The sequence below is a fragment of the Rhodnius prolixus genome, unplaced genomic scaffold, assembly GCF_049639745.1.
Source record: "Rhodnius prolixus isolate KJV_2025 unplaced genomic scaffold, Rpr scaffold_7, whole genome shotgun sequence".
Classification (NCBI taxonomy): domain Eukaryota; kingdom Metazoa; phylum Arthropoda; class Insecta; order Hemiptera; family Reduviidae; genus Rhodnius; species Rhodnius prolixus.
In genome coordinates this window covers 39,186,852-39,203,530 of record NW_027411582.1, presented here as the reverse complement: position 1 = coordinate 39,203,530, position 16,679 = coordinate 39,186,852, and the positions used below count along the sequence as shown (strand labels likewise).

At 33.0% G+C, this 16,679-nt stretch overlaps 1 protein-coding gene across 1 annotated transcript in view; it reads right to left on the bottom strand.

Annotated features, from left to right (window-relative positions):
- Octbeta2R (Octopamine beta2 receptor) overlaps window positions 1–16,679 on the bottom strand; it is a 275,176-nt gene continuing 258,497 nt past the window's right edge. The window contains exons 5-6 of the mRNA XM_074115316.1: window positions 12,398–12,750; window positions 1–11,556 (exon numbers count right to left, since the gene is read on the bottom strand). Coding sequence (XP_073971417.1) covers window positions 11,232–11,556; window positions 12,398–12,750 — 678 coding nt within the window. The 3' untranslated portion in view covers window positions 1–11,231. The remainder of the gene's footprint in view (window positions 11,557–12,397; window positions 12,751–16,679) is intronic.

The following is a 16,679-nucleotide window of genomic DNA, read 5'->3' as shown; positions in this document are numbered from 1 at the left end:
TTCTTTGGCATAACATTACTTTATTTGTTATTTATAAGTATATTACAATTTGTTTGCTTTGTTTTCTCTGTATACATATATATATTTGTTTTCTCCTTAATTAATAATAATTTTATTCATTAGTTTCATCGTATTTTGTTTCAACCATTGAAAATAAAACATTTACAATATCTACAAACAAATGTTCACATACATTAGAGTATTTTTTTCTTTTTTTTTAAAATATATTTATATATCTTAAGAATATATATTTATTGTTTATATATTATATGTACATTCAAAGAAATAAAAATAAATAAATAAATCGTCTGAGCGTGATTGGAAGGCGCAGGCGCAGGCAAGAAGTGTGAGAATACGTATATTCTCTCACTAGTGGCTTTCTGATTGGAAGAGCTACGTCATACAGAAAACGGAAGATATCAAACCAAACACCTTCCAAACACGCGCTGACAGTTGTCATGCTGCGGTTATGCTTACACCAACATTTTAAAATGGCATTGTTTGTTTTTTGGTTTGTGTTGAACAAAACGTGAATAATTTTAAAAATTAGCGAATACAAAAAAAAATTAATTAACAAAATCGTATACTTAATTAATTTGTTTACATAAATTTAAATGTAACATAATTATATTTATTTATTTTTTTTTTAAGAAATTCAACAAATAAGATCAAATTTAATATAAAAAAAATAAAGAAATCATGACAAACAAATCATTTTAAATACAATATTTACAGGTTTCATTTTATCTACGACTGATGTAGCAATAAATTAATAAATAATAAAGTAGAAACAAAAACAAAAAGTGCTGCAAAATAAATTTATGTACGAATAGAATTACTGTAGTACGATTGCAATAATCGATCTATCGATCTAAGCAATAGGCCCCAAATCTAAGCGGAGGAATTCGTGTAATGCAAAAGCAAGGCGTTCATGACCGGATTTGATGGTGTCTGGACGCTAGGGGGGGGGGAGTTAAGGTAAAGAGAAAATAATTCCACGTCATTGGCCAAAGTAAGGAGGGGTTCAATAGGGTACATCACTTCCTGTTCCTTTCTGCGGAAATGCATGTATTTGCTGCGTAAAATTTGATGAGAAAACATCGAAGAAGTTCTGCGAATTTCAAACCTTTGAGTCCGATACGCCAAACTCTCGCAAATATCTCAGTAACTTTTGCTTACCACATTTTTTTTTTTTTTTTTTTCTAGAAAGCACATCTCTAAAGTCCCATTTCGGAATATCCGGCCGGTACAGGATATCAAGCGATAATGACAGCATTTGCCAGGATATCAAACTTGTAGAAAATCGGGTAACCGATGGAAGCACGACTTTGCAGACGACTTAGGGTTTTCCGATTTCTTGGAAAACGGTATAAACTCGCAGTAAGGGACAAACAATCACTTTTATTTGTAATTAAGTAAAGTAAAATAATTGCCTATTTTTTCAGGCGGGGCTTAACGTCCAACTACCAAATTAGGTGTCGTGGACGGAGGCGACTACCAAACATACTTTACTGTAAATTCCTTTTAGTTATTTTTTTTTTGGCGCATCAACAGCTGAGGTCATTAGCGCCCGGAGCTTTTTCCAGTGCACTGCCGGCCTCCGGACAATGTTCTCTCGTTACAGACAACACTGTCCATCACCGGACAGTGAGCTGTAAGAAGCTCCTGGGAAGAGAAAATCTAAGGGTCAGCTGCTGGATTCGAACCCGGGACCTCCGCGTGGGAGTCCAGTATGCTAACCTCATAGCTAATCCCTTCCCTGCCCCTTTTAGTTATTAACCATTAAATAAAATCCAAGGCCTATACCGGGAATCGAACCCAGTACCACAATACATATTAGCTTCGCAAGTTTATTTTTAATTATATCTATGTATTATCCACGGATGTTTGGTAGGCTACAGATATAACCTAAAAGTCATTACTTCCGCAATAGGTCACTGCCACAGATAGGCGGTACCCACTTTGTACCTTATAAGAGGCCCAACCCTAAAAAAAAAAAAAATGCCTACCTATTACGTCAATGAACTACAGAATTTGTAAACAAATTGTAACAGGAAGTTAACATTACTGTTATCACGGAAGTAAGGTAAGGTCGTGTGAGTAGTCAAACCAGATTTGTTTTCACTCTAGCCCAAAATCACTATTATTGTAATCGTACTGTATCCGAATAACCATTTTTGAATTTATATTCATCTATAATTACATAAATATATTCTTTTGTACAATAAAGTGTAAATAAAAGTTTTGTTTAGTTTCTCTTTGAACTTAATTGCATTTCCATCCAAAGAAATAATTTTGGTCTGAGAAAACTGCTACAATAAAATGGAAAACTCAAGAATTAAAAAGTTACTTTGTACATTAAATTAGAAATTCCTCCTTTATTATACGTATATTCTAATTATTCTTTTAGGAATATATTGTACATTATTATTGTTTATTCTCTTTTAATTGCAGTAAATTATATTCAATATATATATTTTTTAATTATTTTATTTATTTATTAATTTTTTTACACATTTTCCTTTTATTAAAAAATATTCCAAAAACCTACAAATCGATTGTCACGCAAATAATTTTTTTTTTTTTGTTTTCTATCAATTTTCTCTTTTTCATGTAATAATACACAATGTTGTTTTCTCCCTCCCAAGAAACAAAATAAAAATAAAATAAATAAAGAATACAAAAGGAAAGAAGAAGAAGAGAACTTTAAATAAATAATAATACAATAAATCAAAGACAAAAAAAAAACAGATTCGATAATAATTAATCGTAAATAAAGGAACAATTAATTAAAATTAATTACTCACCAGTCAGGTCAATTAGAGATTAGTAAACTATTGATATATCTGAAGAGTGATTAAACGATCAAAACTGTATTGTAACCTTCATAATGGTTACTCACTAAAATCAACTTTGTCTTCTATTCGCGTGTTGTTTCACGCCTAATTAGTTAGAAATGTCCGCTCTGGTACATTACGTATATGGAAATTTCCATATTTTAATTTAAGAGCCAAATATTGGCCCCCCCCTCAAAAAATAAAAAAAAAAAAGAAATCTTTAAAAGTTTTACCTAATTTTTCACGTTAAAATTTTCAAATTAGTGAAACTTCATTTTCACAAACTAGAAAAATCAATAAAATGGTTTCAACTGATTGATAACACTTTTTTCCGTTTTCACTTTTCTTGTTTTGTCCAGCTTTTTCCCTTGAAATTAAATTTTGGCTACCAGTTTAAGGGATAAACTTCATTTTTTTCCCCCCCCCCCGGGAAAACTGATAAGTAGAGGAAAAAGAGAGGATGCTTTGATTTTACAATAAAATTGATTAAAACTGGTTTGATGATATCTCGGCAGTAAGGTAAGGTAAGTATTGCGATTGTGTCGATTTTGGGCCAATATCCGGTTTCCACCGGAAGTACGCCATTATCTATCTTTTTTATTAACTTTTTTTTTTGAGATTTTCTCGTAAACAACTTCTAAGATTTCCTTTAATACTGGTACACAGCATCCCACGTTTCAAGATCTATCTGGAATATTTTTCTATTTGAGGAAATACGCAAACAACTCTAGTGCAATTACTCTTCACGTACAATCAATAATAGTTCAATGTTTTTTTTTTGCTAAAATTGCGATTATTAAGCAAATTACTCGACCGGAAGTATCACTTCATTTTAATTGATTTTTTGGATTGCGTATTGTTCATAAGATTTCATCATGCTCGCACCATCCCCAGGAATATGCCCAGGAGGTAGTACCGCTTCCCGGGTTTAAGACACTGGAAAACCCTAGCTAACCTGTTCCCCAAAATCCCTACAGACACATTCAAATGCTGAGGTAAATCATGTAATCAATGAAAAAAAAAAAAAAAATTACATCAAAATGGTCTATCAAGCTAGTAATTTATAAAGAAAATCAGTCTCATTATTGAATTGACCAAATACTGGTGAATAATAATAATAATATAACTAAAAATAATATCAGTGATAAATAATATGGTTCTCAAATGATTGGCTTGGACTGATTATTAATACTTGGGCTTTTTATGTAATACTGAAACTTTATTGTCTCGATGTTTCAGCATCTTTTGATTGTCCCTACTGTATGCATAAAACTTAAGAGTGATCAGTAAATGATACCTATCGTGGTGATGTTGTAGCGTGGAAGGAATATTTGTGACAGGTTGATGGAAGGTTATAATACATAGCGGTTACAAGGACAGGTTTAAAATCCGCAGGAGATAAGCTACACTCTGGAAGAGATATAGGGAGAATGGAGCAGCGCCTAATCTACTCTGGAGCTTGGGAAAGCAAGAACAGATTGTAGTGTATTCCCTTCTGAGGTCCTGTACGTATTTACTGAGAGATTCTTAATTGGAAATTCAAGTTATGTTTTGAAGCAGTGTTTAGGGTGGGGGTAGGAAGTGATAACTTCTTATCTATGTGGAATTAGGGTTAAGATGGTGGTGAAAATTGCAAGAGACACTTTTCAAGTGATGAGGTCAGCAATTGCATGGAGGGGATGCTGAAAGCCAAAGAGGTGGGGTGGAGAGGTCAAGGATCAGAATATGTTTGTAGAGTCTGTATGTTTGTTTGTAATGTCAAGTCTAGGTATCTAGCACTGAGATTGTTTTGATTTGCCTGTAGCAGATAATTATTCTCCCTTCCAATCGATTTGAGTTGTAAAGCCAATCGATTGTTTGTGCAACGCTATTTCCGTCATTCAGAAGAACTTCCGTTGCTTTCTCCAATTAACAATTAACGCCTCAGATAGTTGTACATAAATTAAATACAATTTCTTACTGAAGTTAAAAAAAAACTAATGCTTCTATTGGCCTTTTTATCGTGTATATACTCATATTCCACTTTTTAATCAATCAACCGGATAGTGGCACAGGTTGGCCAAAATAACAGGTGATTGATTAAAAACCGGAAAATAAAAAATAAAACTAAAAAGTGACCAATGAAAGCGTTATTTTTATAACCCCAAAAAGGAAACTATATTAAAAGATAAATTAACTGATAATTGATAATTCTCATTTCACGGCCGTGTTTGTTGGTCCTAAATCAACTTTTACCTCCACCATCACAACAGCAAAATGGCGATGAACATCAAAAGGATCAGATGGAAAGTAAGGCAATCAAGTTTGAAAATTTGGTTAATTCCGCAGTGCTAGATAATGTCGTTGATGTTATCCGCAATGAAGTGCATATTTTTTCTTGTCACTGACAGGTTTAAGATTGTTATCAATATTTTCATCAGTTAAGTGTAATTTCGACTTCCGCTATGTTTCGTCTGTTACCCTGTTATTGTTTTATTAATTTATTTATAAAAATAACATTTTGAATAAAAGAACTAATACTGATTTCAGCTTGTGGTTTGAACGATGCAGCCATAATATTGGAGTCAATCATGTGTAACGAAAACCATAGCGGAAGTCTGTAAGATGAAAAAAACGGAAACACGTCAGAAAGAATAAAAACAAGGGCAAGGAGAGAGTTTATTCTTTAGATTGCACAAAGTTTGACCTATAATTATTTATTTGGCATCTGAAGATGTCTGAAACGTCGAGTTTCCGGTTTCAAAAGTATCTCTGCATTATTATTAGCCGACGCTAATCAATTGAGTAACTTTTAATCTTAAAAAAATAACTTAAACTAAAAACTGAAATATCTTTTTAAAAAAAATTAATAATAAAAGGAAATAAAAATGTAAAATGGCCAATTAATTATTTTATTATCGTTACTCAGAATTTGGTCGTTAACTTCTAAAAAAATGCTTCTATTGTTGTTTATTATTAGCCCACCAACAGAAATATCTCTATTATTCAATTTTTATTGGATAATTAAACTTACAAATTATTCTCTAATAACAAAAGAGTAATTTGAAAACTCACTAAATAATAGAAATTTAAAATTCAGGAAAAAATAAAATAAAACACTAAAGCTGGGGCTTGAATTTTCCTTTTTTAATTGCCCACTCGTGTTTTTCTTCCGTATATAAAAGAAAAGCGGTTGCAATTAAAATACATCAGATTTTTCTTGTAATCTCCATCATTACTTTTCATTTTTTTTTAGTTCGTTTTGTCTTCAAACTTAATAATTACATGAATTGATTATACTAATTTATTTTTCTTCTAACATACACTAATTGTAAAAAAACAGTCACTAACATTTAGTATTACATCCAGAGAAGCTAATTTAGTAAATTTTTTTTTTAATCTTAATTATTTTAACTACGAATTAAAAAATATGTTTCCATATTTTCAAATTTCTCTCAGAAAAAGTAAAAATTTTAGTTTTTTTTAAAATTGTATTTATAAAATAATACAACTACATAATAATTCAAGTCATTAGAGCGCTGAAAAAAAAAATAAAAAATAGGTATTTGGAGTTTCAGTTTATACGTGATGCAATTCAGGTCTTTTGAAACGATTGAAAGGATCGATTTGTAGTTGAACGTTTCAGCCGTAAAAAATAAAACTACAATTAAATAGTTGTTGCTAAATCGAGGGCTATCATGTAAGGTAACTAGACAAACTAGGGCTAGTTCAGTTCAACTAGGCTAGGCAAATATTGGGACAATCTGCTTTGGAACGTTTGCGCTGCCATTAAACGATTAATTTGATTAAAACGTTGCGGCTTAATGTCCTTTTTTTTTTCGATCAAAGTCGATTGTAGATAAACCGATTTTTCCCAAATCTAAAACCTTTTATCCATTGCTTGTTAATTTAGCATTTCGTATCATCCTCAGAGCGTGGGTGCCCCCAAACAAAAATTTGTTTGCTTCAGATTCGAACACTTTGTTGCCTGAAAAGAAACACAAAATTGAACCTCTTACTGGTAATCAAAATGTTTGCACCCTAGATTCTTTGGAAAGGAATTCCCGCCTACTTATCTCATCTCGTTGAATTATTCAGGATTCAGGATTCCAGAATGTTCACTTAAATCATCCCACTGTTGTTAGCACTTTTGATTCCATTCCCAATGGCGCAACGTTGCCGAATGAAATGCAATAGAGATTGGAGAAAGTCACGATCCTTTCCACTATGACTACTGTGCACCCAAGGAATCGTACCTTTGATGTAACAGTTAGGCCCGGAAATAAAAAAAATGATCCAGCAGGGTGGTCCAAACTTTCGATCACTTTTGCTGTACCCAATAAACAAACCAAATCCAATTGTAAGTTCTGCAATTAAAGTTTTAGAGAACGAGAAACAGGAAATCTGTATTCGAGTTACGAGAACGCTCCGAACTGGAGCGGAAGCAGTTCAAAAGAAGAAACTAAAATTCAAGACTCACAGCTATCGGTGCGCAAAGAAAGAGATATGGCATGAGCCCTTGGATTCTGCATCATTTCACTGAAAACCTCCCCAAACAATAGAGTAAAGAAAACATTGGAAACCAAAACATTATACAAAATTCTCAAATTTAAAATTTCACCTACAGGAAGCCAACATCTTATCAAAAAGTTTTACACATTTATTATCACTTATCTACAATTTTAATGCAAAATTTTGTAAACACTTTTTGCATTGTTTGTTTGTGTTTTTTTATATTAATTTTAAATTTACTGTGAATTTCAATTGGCTACTTGAAATATAGGGTTTCATTTTTATTCTTGATAGTCTTTATTTAGTTTATTAATTTTGGTTTTTTATTTCGAATAATTTTTGTTTCAAGCTTCTTTATTTTATTTCTTTAATTTTTGGTTCTTTAAGGAATCACTATTTTCTTTTCTTTTGAGTTTTTATTTATCTTTTCATTATTTTGAGTCTCTTATTTTGTTCGCATTCAAAAGAAAATAAAGAAGTTACGGAGTAACTTAATTCAATTTAATTGTCGTATTTTGCTTTAACAATAATATTTAGGGAAATTTAAAAAAATGTTTGCTTCTGCGCATTTAAGGAATGAATAATAGTGGGGGGGTACCCAAAAATTATTGATTCAATCCAATTTCTGAGACCCATTAATGTGATTATTTAGGATCGATTAGGCTGCTTAAAGAAGGCTCATTCAATTTCACTGGATACAAAGATTCTTTTATTCATTTATCTAATTTACCCCCCCCCCCATAATTTAAAAATTTATAATAAAAAACGTCATTAAGTAGATACGGTAATAATAAAAAATAAATCAGAAATGTTTTGGGGCCGGTTGAACTTTGCTTTGAGAAAACTGTGGCCCAATCGTGTCCAAAAAAATTGCCCCCTTCCCATTTCGACTGATTTTCTTCGACCTATGATGCAACGATTAAAAATAATCGATTATACAGTAGAAGCTATGTGAAGCGGTACTGCTCTCCAAAGCAAAGCTGAATTTGAACGAACATACACATTAAAATGTACAGTGAGGTGAGAATTATCTTAAAATTGGGTCCCATTTTTCCCTTAGAGAGTCAAGACTATGTATCAGTTATACTAAACACGCATAGCACTGTAGTGTTGCGTTACTAGTATAACTCTAGCCTTTTCTAATCCGCAATTATACTAAACACGCATAGCACTGTAGTGTTGCGTTACTAGTATAACTCTAGCCTTTTCTAATCCGCAATTATACTAATCACGCATAGCACTGTAGTGTTGCGTTACTAGTATAACTCTAGCCTTTTCTAATCCGCAGTTATACTAAACACGCATAGCACTGTAGTGTGGCGTTACTAGTATAACTCTAGCCTTTTCTAATCCGCAGTTATACTAAACACGCATAGTACTACAGTGTTGCGTTACTAGTATAACTTTAGCCTTTTCTAATCCGCAATACAACAAAGTTCAACCTCGAATTAGTGTACATGGCATGCCAAAAGTGGTATGCGTTAATACGAGTATATAGTCCAGCTATCCGTAAAGTAGAATGATTTTCTCGTGAAAAACCTCTTCATATTTACTGGGATATAAAAATAAATCACAAAGTTAGCTAACATAAACGTTTAATTGACTTTCTTCTGCGATATAACTGGTGTCGCACCCTAACAAATCGAAATTTCCCAAATACTTCTTTCAAGGCTTTCCGGGACATTATTGCAATTACATCCCCATTTGTACCAGACTCTTGAATATATTGTGCCAGCAATCTGAACCCTCGATTTTTTGGCACCCCTTCTCAAATAACAAAATTAGAAAACAGAAAAATTGAATAAAATATTAGCTTTAAAAAGTTAAGCGAATGCTGTTGAATCGAACAAACAAGAGACTTAAATTTATTTAAAACAAAATAACAATTTATTATTATTATTTTTTGTCATAAAATAACTACAAAACTACAGATTATTTTCATTTTATAGTATTTACATCACATTGGTGTTTCTTTAAGTAAGATTTTTTTAAGTAACTATCGATTTGATGCTTAGTAAATTATAATCGATTAGTTCACTATTCTTGGCATTTATTCTTTTTTTTTTTATATAGTTTTTGTTTCCTACTTCTTTATTGCTTTCATTACTTTAGATTTTTCATTACTTTTGCAATAAAAGTAAAGAGAGCCGTGTAATTTGATAATAAAACATTTTACCAAAAAATATATATCGATTTTATTTTTATTTTCTATAAAATCAATGATCAGCCGATGACAATATAATTAGAAAATGTTAATTTTAATAAACTCATTTTAAAGAAAATTCCTTGGTTTTCTTTCTTTACTTCCGGTTAATTTTCTTTAAATTTTGATTAAAGAACTGGGGAAAAGCAATTTGATTATAATTTATCGAGGAAGAAAAATACTACAGAGACTTTTAAGGGCAATTGTTTTTCTTTCTGGAGCATTTTTCACGCTGCCTTGACAATCATGGAAGACGACATATGTTTCTCATTTATTTTTTTTTTAAAAAAAGGAAAAGGAAACTACATTTTTCGGCTGATCAAGTAGAGTTTTAAAATTCAGGAGGCAATGGCAACAAGTCGTGTCAATTAAAATAATTTCCGGAAAAGTAAAGTTATGTATTTTTTAAAACAAAAACTTGATGTCAATATTAGGCTGTATATACTTACAAGTACCCAAAGCAATCGAACGGAAATCCTACAAAATTTCAGTGTTTAACATAAAAGGGTCCATATTGGGGCCCCCTAGAGTGACCGGGTGAGTCACTCTTGTTACTCTTAGGTCACTCATCAGGTCCAGAAAGAGCGCCTTTCAACTCCACGGTCGGCTGTTCAGGAATAACCATTCCCTGTGCCAAAATAACATTCCTCTACCCCAGTTACTATGGAGAAGACTTCTTCCGACAGAGGAAGGTATATTCCTCTCCACCATCTGGGGGGTGATACCAGAGCATTCCCAAGCGAACTTATCCCTAATGCTAACGCCTGACTCATATTCCAAAAGATAACACTCCAAATTAGGAATCCCGGAGGATACACATCTCATGCAAACCTGGTAACCCAACCATGCTCCCCCCCCCCCAAAGAAATCCTACAAAAGAGGGAAGCCGAAGAAGTACTGAGTTATATATTAAGGGAAATTCACCACCTCGAAAGAAAAGACCCAGAAATTGAAATCTAACCACAGTTTACGAGTAAATTACCAAAAATACACAAACTACATTTGCCAACGCTTCCTAGAATGTGCCAAAGGAGAGATTTTGGTTAGATTTAGTCACAGGGTTGCCAAATTTTTAGCCGGCTAAAAATATAAAAATAAAATTCAATTAAAAATAATACAAACAAGCTCATGACTTTTTTTTCATAATAAAAGAGAGAAAAAATAATATAGAAACCTAATAAAACTATTATTTATTAAATTAATTTAAACATAATTCTTATTAATTATTTGATTAATAAAGCTTGTTGCATCTAATTGTATAGTTTTTGTATAATACCCGTTTTTAATTTACGCGACCTAGCTTATGATTTCTTTAATTCTCGTTTTTATTTTGGTTAATTACACGATTAAAATATTTGTTCCTCTTTCAATTAATATTTTCTTTCTTTTTATTAAAAAATAAACGCAGTATTTACATAAAAAAAAATTTTAAATTCCAAATAATTTAAAAAACTATTTACATAAAAATTGGTATTTAACTTTGGTAACTTTTTCCCGAAAGATCAATGTTTATCATTTTTTAAAAAAATTTAATATCTGTATATAAATCTCTCTCCCCTTCAATAAATTAAAAAATTAAATTAAATTAAAAATTAAACATTTTAAACAAGATTAATTTTCAATTAAAAAATTAATAACAAAATTAATAAAGTAGAGATTGTCTAACCCTAAAGCTGCCTCGGTTAGACTTGTTCTTCAGATCAAAGACTGCTGCCCACTTCGCTGGATCGCCTACGATCTATATGCTTTAGATATGTTTCTGAATATATGCTGCGGGTGCGTTCATCGTAGCGTAAAGACGGCCGGCGTACTTCCAATGATTCCAGATCGGACGGCGGCCGGCGACACAATGAACAGAATGCACACTGGATGGTATTCTTGAAAGCTTCCCTAAAATCTCGATTGAAGTACGCATAGATGATTGGATTTAATGTACTGTTGAAATAGCCAATCCAGAAAAGAGTTGAAACGACGATCTCCGGTGTTGGACAGGCTTCTTCGCCGCAAACGGAAACTATCACATACCTGTGGAATTATAGAAGAAAAAAAGAAATAGCTTAATAATAGTATGATTATGAACACAATTTGATTGTTATCAGCATCCCACAGGAGTAATTTGCTAATGTCGCAATCACATTAAGACAGTTTTACATGTTTTACTCGATTCTGAACCATCAACATCGGGGTTACAAACAGCATTGACCGTCGAGAAAAAACTACAATGATTTAGCGCATTATAAACGAGTGGAACAACGAAAACTTATCCTCGAAAAGCGAGGGGTGCTAGTATGGCTTTGGAAAACATCACTAGGGAGTGATAATCCCTGGCGTTGGTTCCCTGAATTCGGAATTTTTACATAATAAGTCTGAAGAATAGCGTTACAAGAAATTATTCTCACATTAAAGAACGAGCGATAAACGTTGGGGGCCGAGGTTCCTTAGGGAATTGAGGCTGAGCGTTTGGTTTGGAGAATTAAGAACTCGAAGGCTATAGTCATTTCCCAGCTTCTTCCTCCGGGAAATTTACGCAATAGGTGGATACATCCGTTTCAGTCTGAGAATAACCAAGTGGTGTGCAGGTGGGAATGATATCAAGCTCGGTAAGGAGGCACACAAGATCTACGGAGGAAACAGTCCGCTATAGTGTGCACCAGTTCTGGAGTTTCTTGGAGAGATGAGACTGTAGGAGAATGACCCTCCCTAGGACCCTTCATTCCTCCAAGGAGGAATCTTCCAAGTACCTGACATTGGAAGAGAAGTATGAGTTGACAGTTAAGATTGGCCTCTGCAGGCTCTCCGCTCTCTAGCACTCTCCTGGGGGAGCTGATCCACCACTAGCTGCTTTCATAATAACCAGTGGACTTACCATAGAAAGAATGGTAACCAGCATAGAATAAACGTTCCCATGATGATGCCCAGAGTTCTGGCCGCTTTATGCTCTCGTTTCATCTTAATGATATTTCTATCCTTGGTGGGCGTCGAATGAAGACCAACTTCGTTGAGCGCTAAAGCTTTACTGGAGCCTCCACTACTGCCGAGAGTATCGCCATTGCAGTCTCTACTGCTGTTGTTCAGTAACATCTGATTGCCCATCCTGGCGTGCAGTTGTTTCTCCTGTCGTATGGCTTCACGAAAGATGGCCAAGTAGGTGAACACCATTATAGTGCAGGGTATCCAGAATGAGATTAACGACGAAACAACTGCATAAATTGCGGTCACCTGCAACAGAGAAATTTTTTCAACATTAAAAAAAGATTTGAAAAGAAAAAAATTTCACTTTAATTTAGTACCTCTAAGCACAGAAATAAGAAAAACGATGTAAGACAGTCTCGACCAGAGAATATCTTGGAATCAGCGGGATTCTAGGATAGTCCCCTCTAGGATAGTACCTGATCTCCTAGTAACTACGCAGGCTTCCAAATCTTTCTTGGATGATGGCATCGAAATCCAATCACTTTTTCACCGGTGCCCTCTTTGTGCCAAGGCCATTTTGAACAGATAATAAATAGGCTCAACGCATGACTGACTAGTCATTTCCGGTTTGAACCAGACAGATTACCAGCATATCTAAAGTTCACTACAGAAATAAAACACAAAATAAGTCCTTTCATAAAACGTACCCAAGAAAAGCAAAGCTACAATATAATGACATTTTGAAAATTGGTAAAAACCTTTTTCTGCCAGACGGTTAACATTATGAAAACAATTTATTGATTTCTTAAATAGAAAAACCCTCAACTTTTCTTCTATCGCTTAAATTACAGTTTTCTATCACTCAGCACGCAATGAGCTTAGTTCTTATGAAAAACTTATGAAAATCTCTAAATAACTCTAGGTCCTTCAAGGCAATATCAATTCAACTTTCCCAATCTATAGTTTTCCTTGAAAATCAACTTTTAATTAGTTAAGTTTAATCAAAATAAAAGAAAAAGTCAGTTCTGACTGAATTTCAGGCAAAGTTACTGGAGAAATCCAGTGAAGGTTACGAAGCACCCTTCCACCAAACTAAAAGAGGTAGGTGCCATCGGCCTTCACCTTATCTTCTGCTAACATGTGACATCTTGACAGAGCTAATAAGAAAATAGTTTTCAGGGAAGAGAAGAGAGTAAATCGAAAAAGGGACTGGTAGTAAAAAATTAAGGATTATCTTTTAATAGACTCCCAAAAGGGATGCACAATAAGCCTAATATGGCTGCAGTTACTGGCTCAAAGAACACAACCCAAGACTCTATTCTAATCTGTCAACAATCTGACAGCTTCTCTGTTGATGGTGGGCCAAATAATTCTAACATTCTGTGCAATTCCAGTCAGGAAAGTGATAGGGAAACGCTCATTCTGCTTTTAAAGGGCATTGGAGTTACAGTACTTGATACAACCTTCCTACAGTAGGAACTGAAATAGACCCTTCTTTGGAGATGTTGATATGACTCTCTAGGGTATCTCAGCAACAGATCTACAGAGTTAGTTGATATGCGCAGCTACAAATCCCGAGGCGAACTCTTCTAGCTCATCATCATATCTCTACCTCTTAAGGGTGCCGCAACAGATCCTATGCAACACAGATCTCCCCATATTATCTATCCACAAATATCGCAGGAAAATGCGTTTTGAAGAGAGACCAGAGTCTAAAGCAGTGGTTCTTAAACTTTTCATATACGCGGAACACAATTATATGTATATATTTTTCTCGCGGAACACTAACATTAAATAATTTGAAAATCGGTATTCAGCAAGAACTTAAAATTAAATGAAAATTAAAAAAAAGGAACAATTTTTTGTCTTCGTATCTTTCCTAAGTTTCTAAATTTCAACACATTTAAAATTGAAATTTCGCGGAACACTTGGACCATATTCGCGGAACACCGGTTAAGAACCACTGCTTTATATCTTCTACCTTTATAGTTCTGAGCACAAAATAACTATAGTTTATAATTGAGAAAAACAAAGTGTACAAGAGAACAAAATTCCATACCAATACGTGGTTCACAGTGGGAGATATAAAACGGCCATAATTTTACAGAATTTCATGACCCAAAAAATTTTCAACCCTTTATATCTTCTACATTTATAGTTCTGTACACAAAATAACTATAGTTTATAATTGAGAAAAACAAAGTGTAGAAGAGAACAAAATTCCATACCAATACGTGGTTCACAGTGGGAGATATTTAACGGCCATAATTTTACAGAATTTCATGACCCAAAAATTTTTCAATCCTTTATATCTTCTACATTTATAGTTCTGTACACCAAATAACTATAGTTTATAATTGAGAAAAACAAAGTGTACAAGAGAACAAAATTCCATACCAATACGTGGTTCACAGTGGGAGATATACAACGGCCATAATTTTACAGAATTTCATGACCCAAAAAATTTTCAACCCTTTATATCTTCTACATTTATAGTTCTGTACACAAAATAACTATAGTTTATAATTGAGAAAAACAAAGCGTATAAGAGAACAAAATTCCATACCAATACGTGGTTCACTGTGGGAGATATACAACGGCCATAATTTTACAGAATTTCATGACCCAAAAAATTTTCAACCCTTTTTATCTTCTACATTTATAAATCTGTGCACAAAATAACTATAGTTTATAATTGAGAAAAACAAAGTGTATAAGAGAACAAAATTCCATATTAATACGTGGTTCACAGTGGGAGATATACAACGGCCATAATTTTACAGAATTTCATGACCCAAAAATTTTTTAACCCTTTATATCTTCTACATTTGTAGATCTGTGCACAAAATAACTATAGTTTATAATTGAGAAAAACAAAGTGTATAAGAAAACAAAATTCCATACCAATACGTGGTTCACAGTGGGAGATATAGAACGGTCTTAATTTTACAGAATTTCATGACCCAAAAAATTTTCAACCCTTTATATCTTCTACATTTATAGTTCTGTACACAAAATAACTATAGTTTATAATTGAGAAAAACAAAGTGTAAAAGAGAACAAAATTCCATACCAATACGTCGTTCACAGTGGGAGATATTTAACGGCCATAATTTTACAGAATTTCATGACCCAAAATTTTTTAATCCTTTATATCTTCTACATTTATAGTTCTGTACACCAAATAACTATAGTTTATAATTGAGAAAAACAAAGTGTACAAGAGAACAAAATTCCATACCAATACGTGGTTCACTGTGGGAGATATACAACGGCCATAATTTTACAGAATTTCATGACCCAAAAAATTTTCAACCCTTTTTATCTTCTACATTTATAGATCTGTGCCCAAAATAACTATAGTTTATAATTGAGAAAAACAAAGTGTATAAGAGAACAAAATTCCATACCAATACGTGGTTCACTGTGGGAGATATACAACGGCCATAATTTTAAAGAATTTCATGACCCAAAAAATTTTCAACCCTTTTTATCTTCTACATTTATAGATCTGTGCCCAAAATAACTATAGTTTATAATTGAGAAAAACAAAGCGTATAAGAGAACAAAATTCCATACCAATACGTGGTTCACTGTGGGAGATATGCAACGGCCATAATTTTACAGAATTTCAGGACCCAAAAAATTTTCAACCCTTTTTATCTTATACATTTATAGATCTGTGCACAAAATAACTATAGTTTATAATTGAGAAAAACAAAGTGTATAAGAGAACAAAATTCCATACCAATACGTGGTTCACAGTGGGAGATATAGAACGGCCTTAATTTTTCAGAATTTCATGACCTAAAAAAGTTTCAACCCTTTATATCTTCTACATTTGTAGATCTGTGCACAAAATAACTATAGTTTATAATTGAGAAAAACAAAGTGTATAAGAGAACAAAATTCCATACAAATACGTGGTTCACAGTGGGAGATATACAACGGCCATAATTTTACAGAATTTCATGACCCAAAATTTTTTTAACCCTTTATATCTTCTACATTTGTAGATCTGTGCACAAAATAACTACAGTTTATAATTGAGAAAAACAAAGTGTATAAGAGAACAAAATTCCATACCAATACGTGGTTCACAGTGGGAGATATAGAACGGTCTTAATTTTACAGAATTTCATGACCCACAAAATTTTCAACCCTTTATATCTTCTACATTTATAGATCTGTGCCCAAAATAACTATAGTTTATAATTGAGAAAAACAAAGTGTAT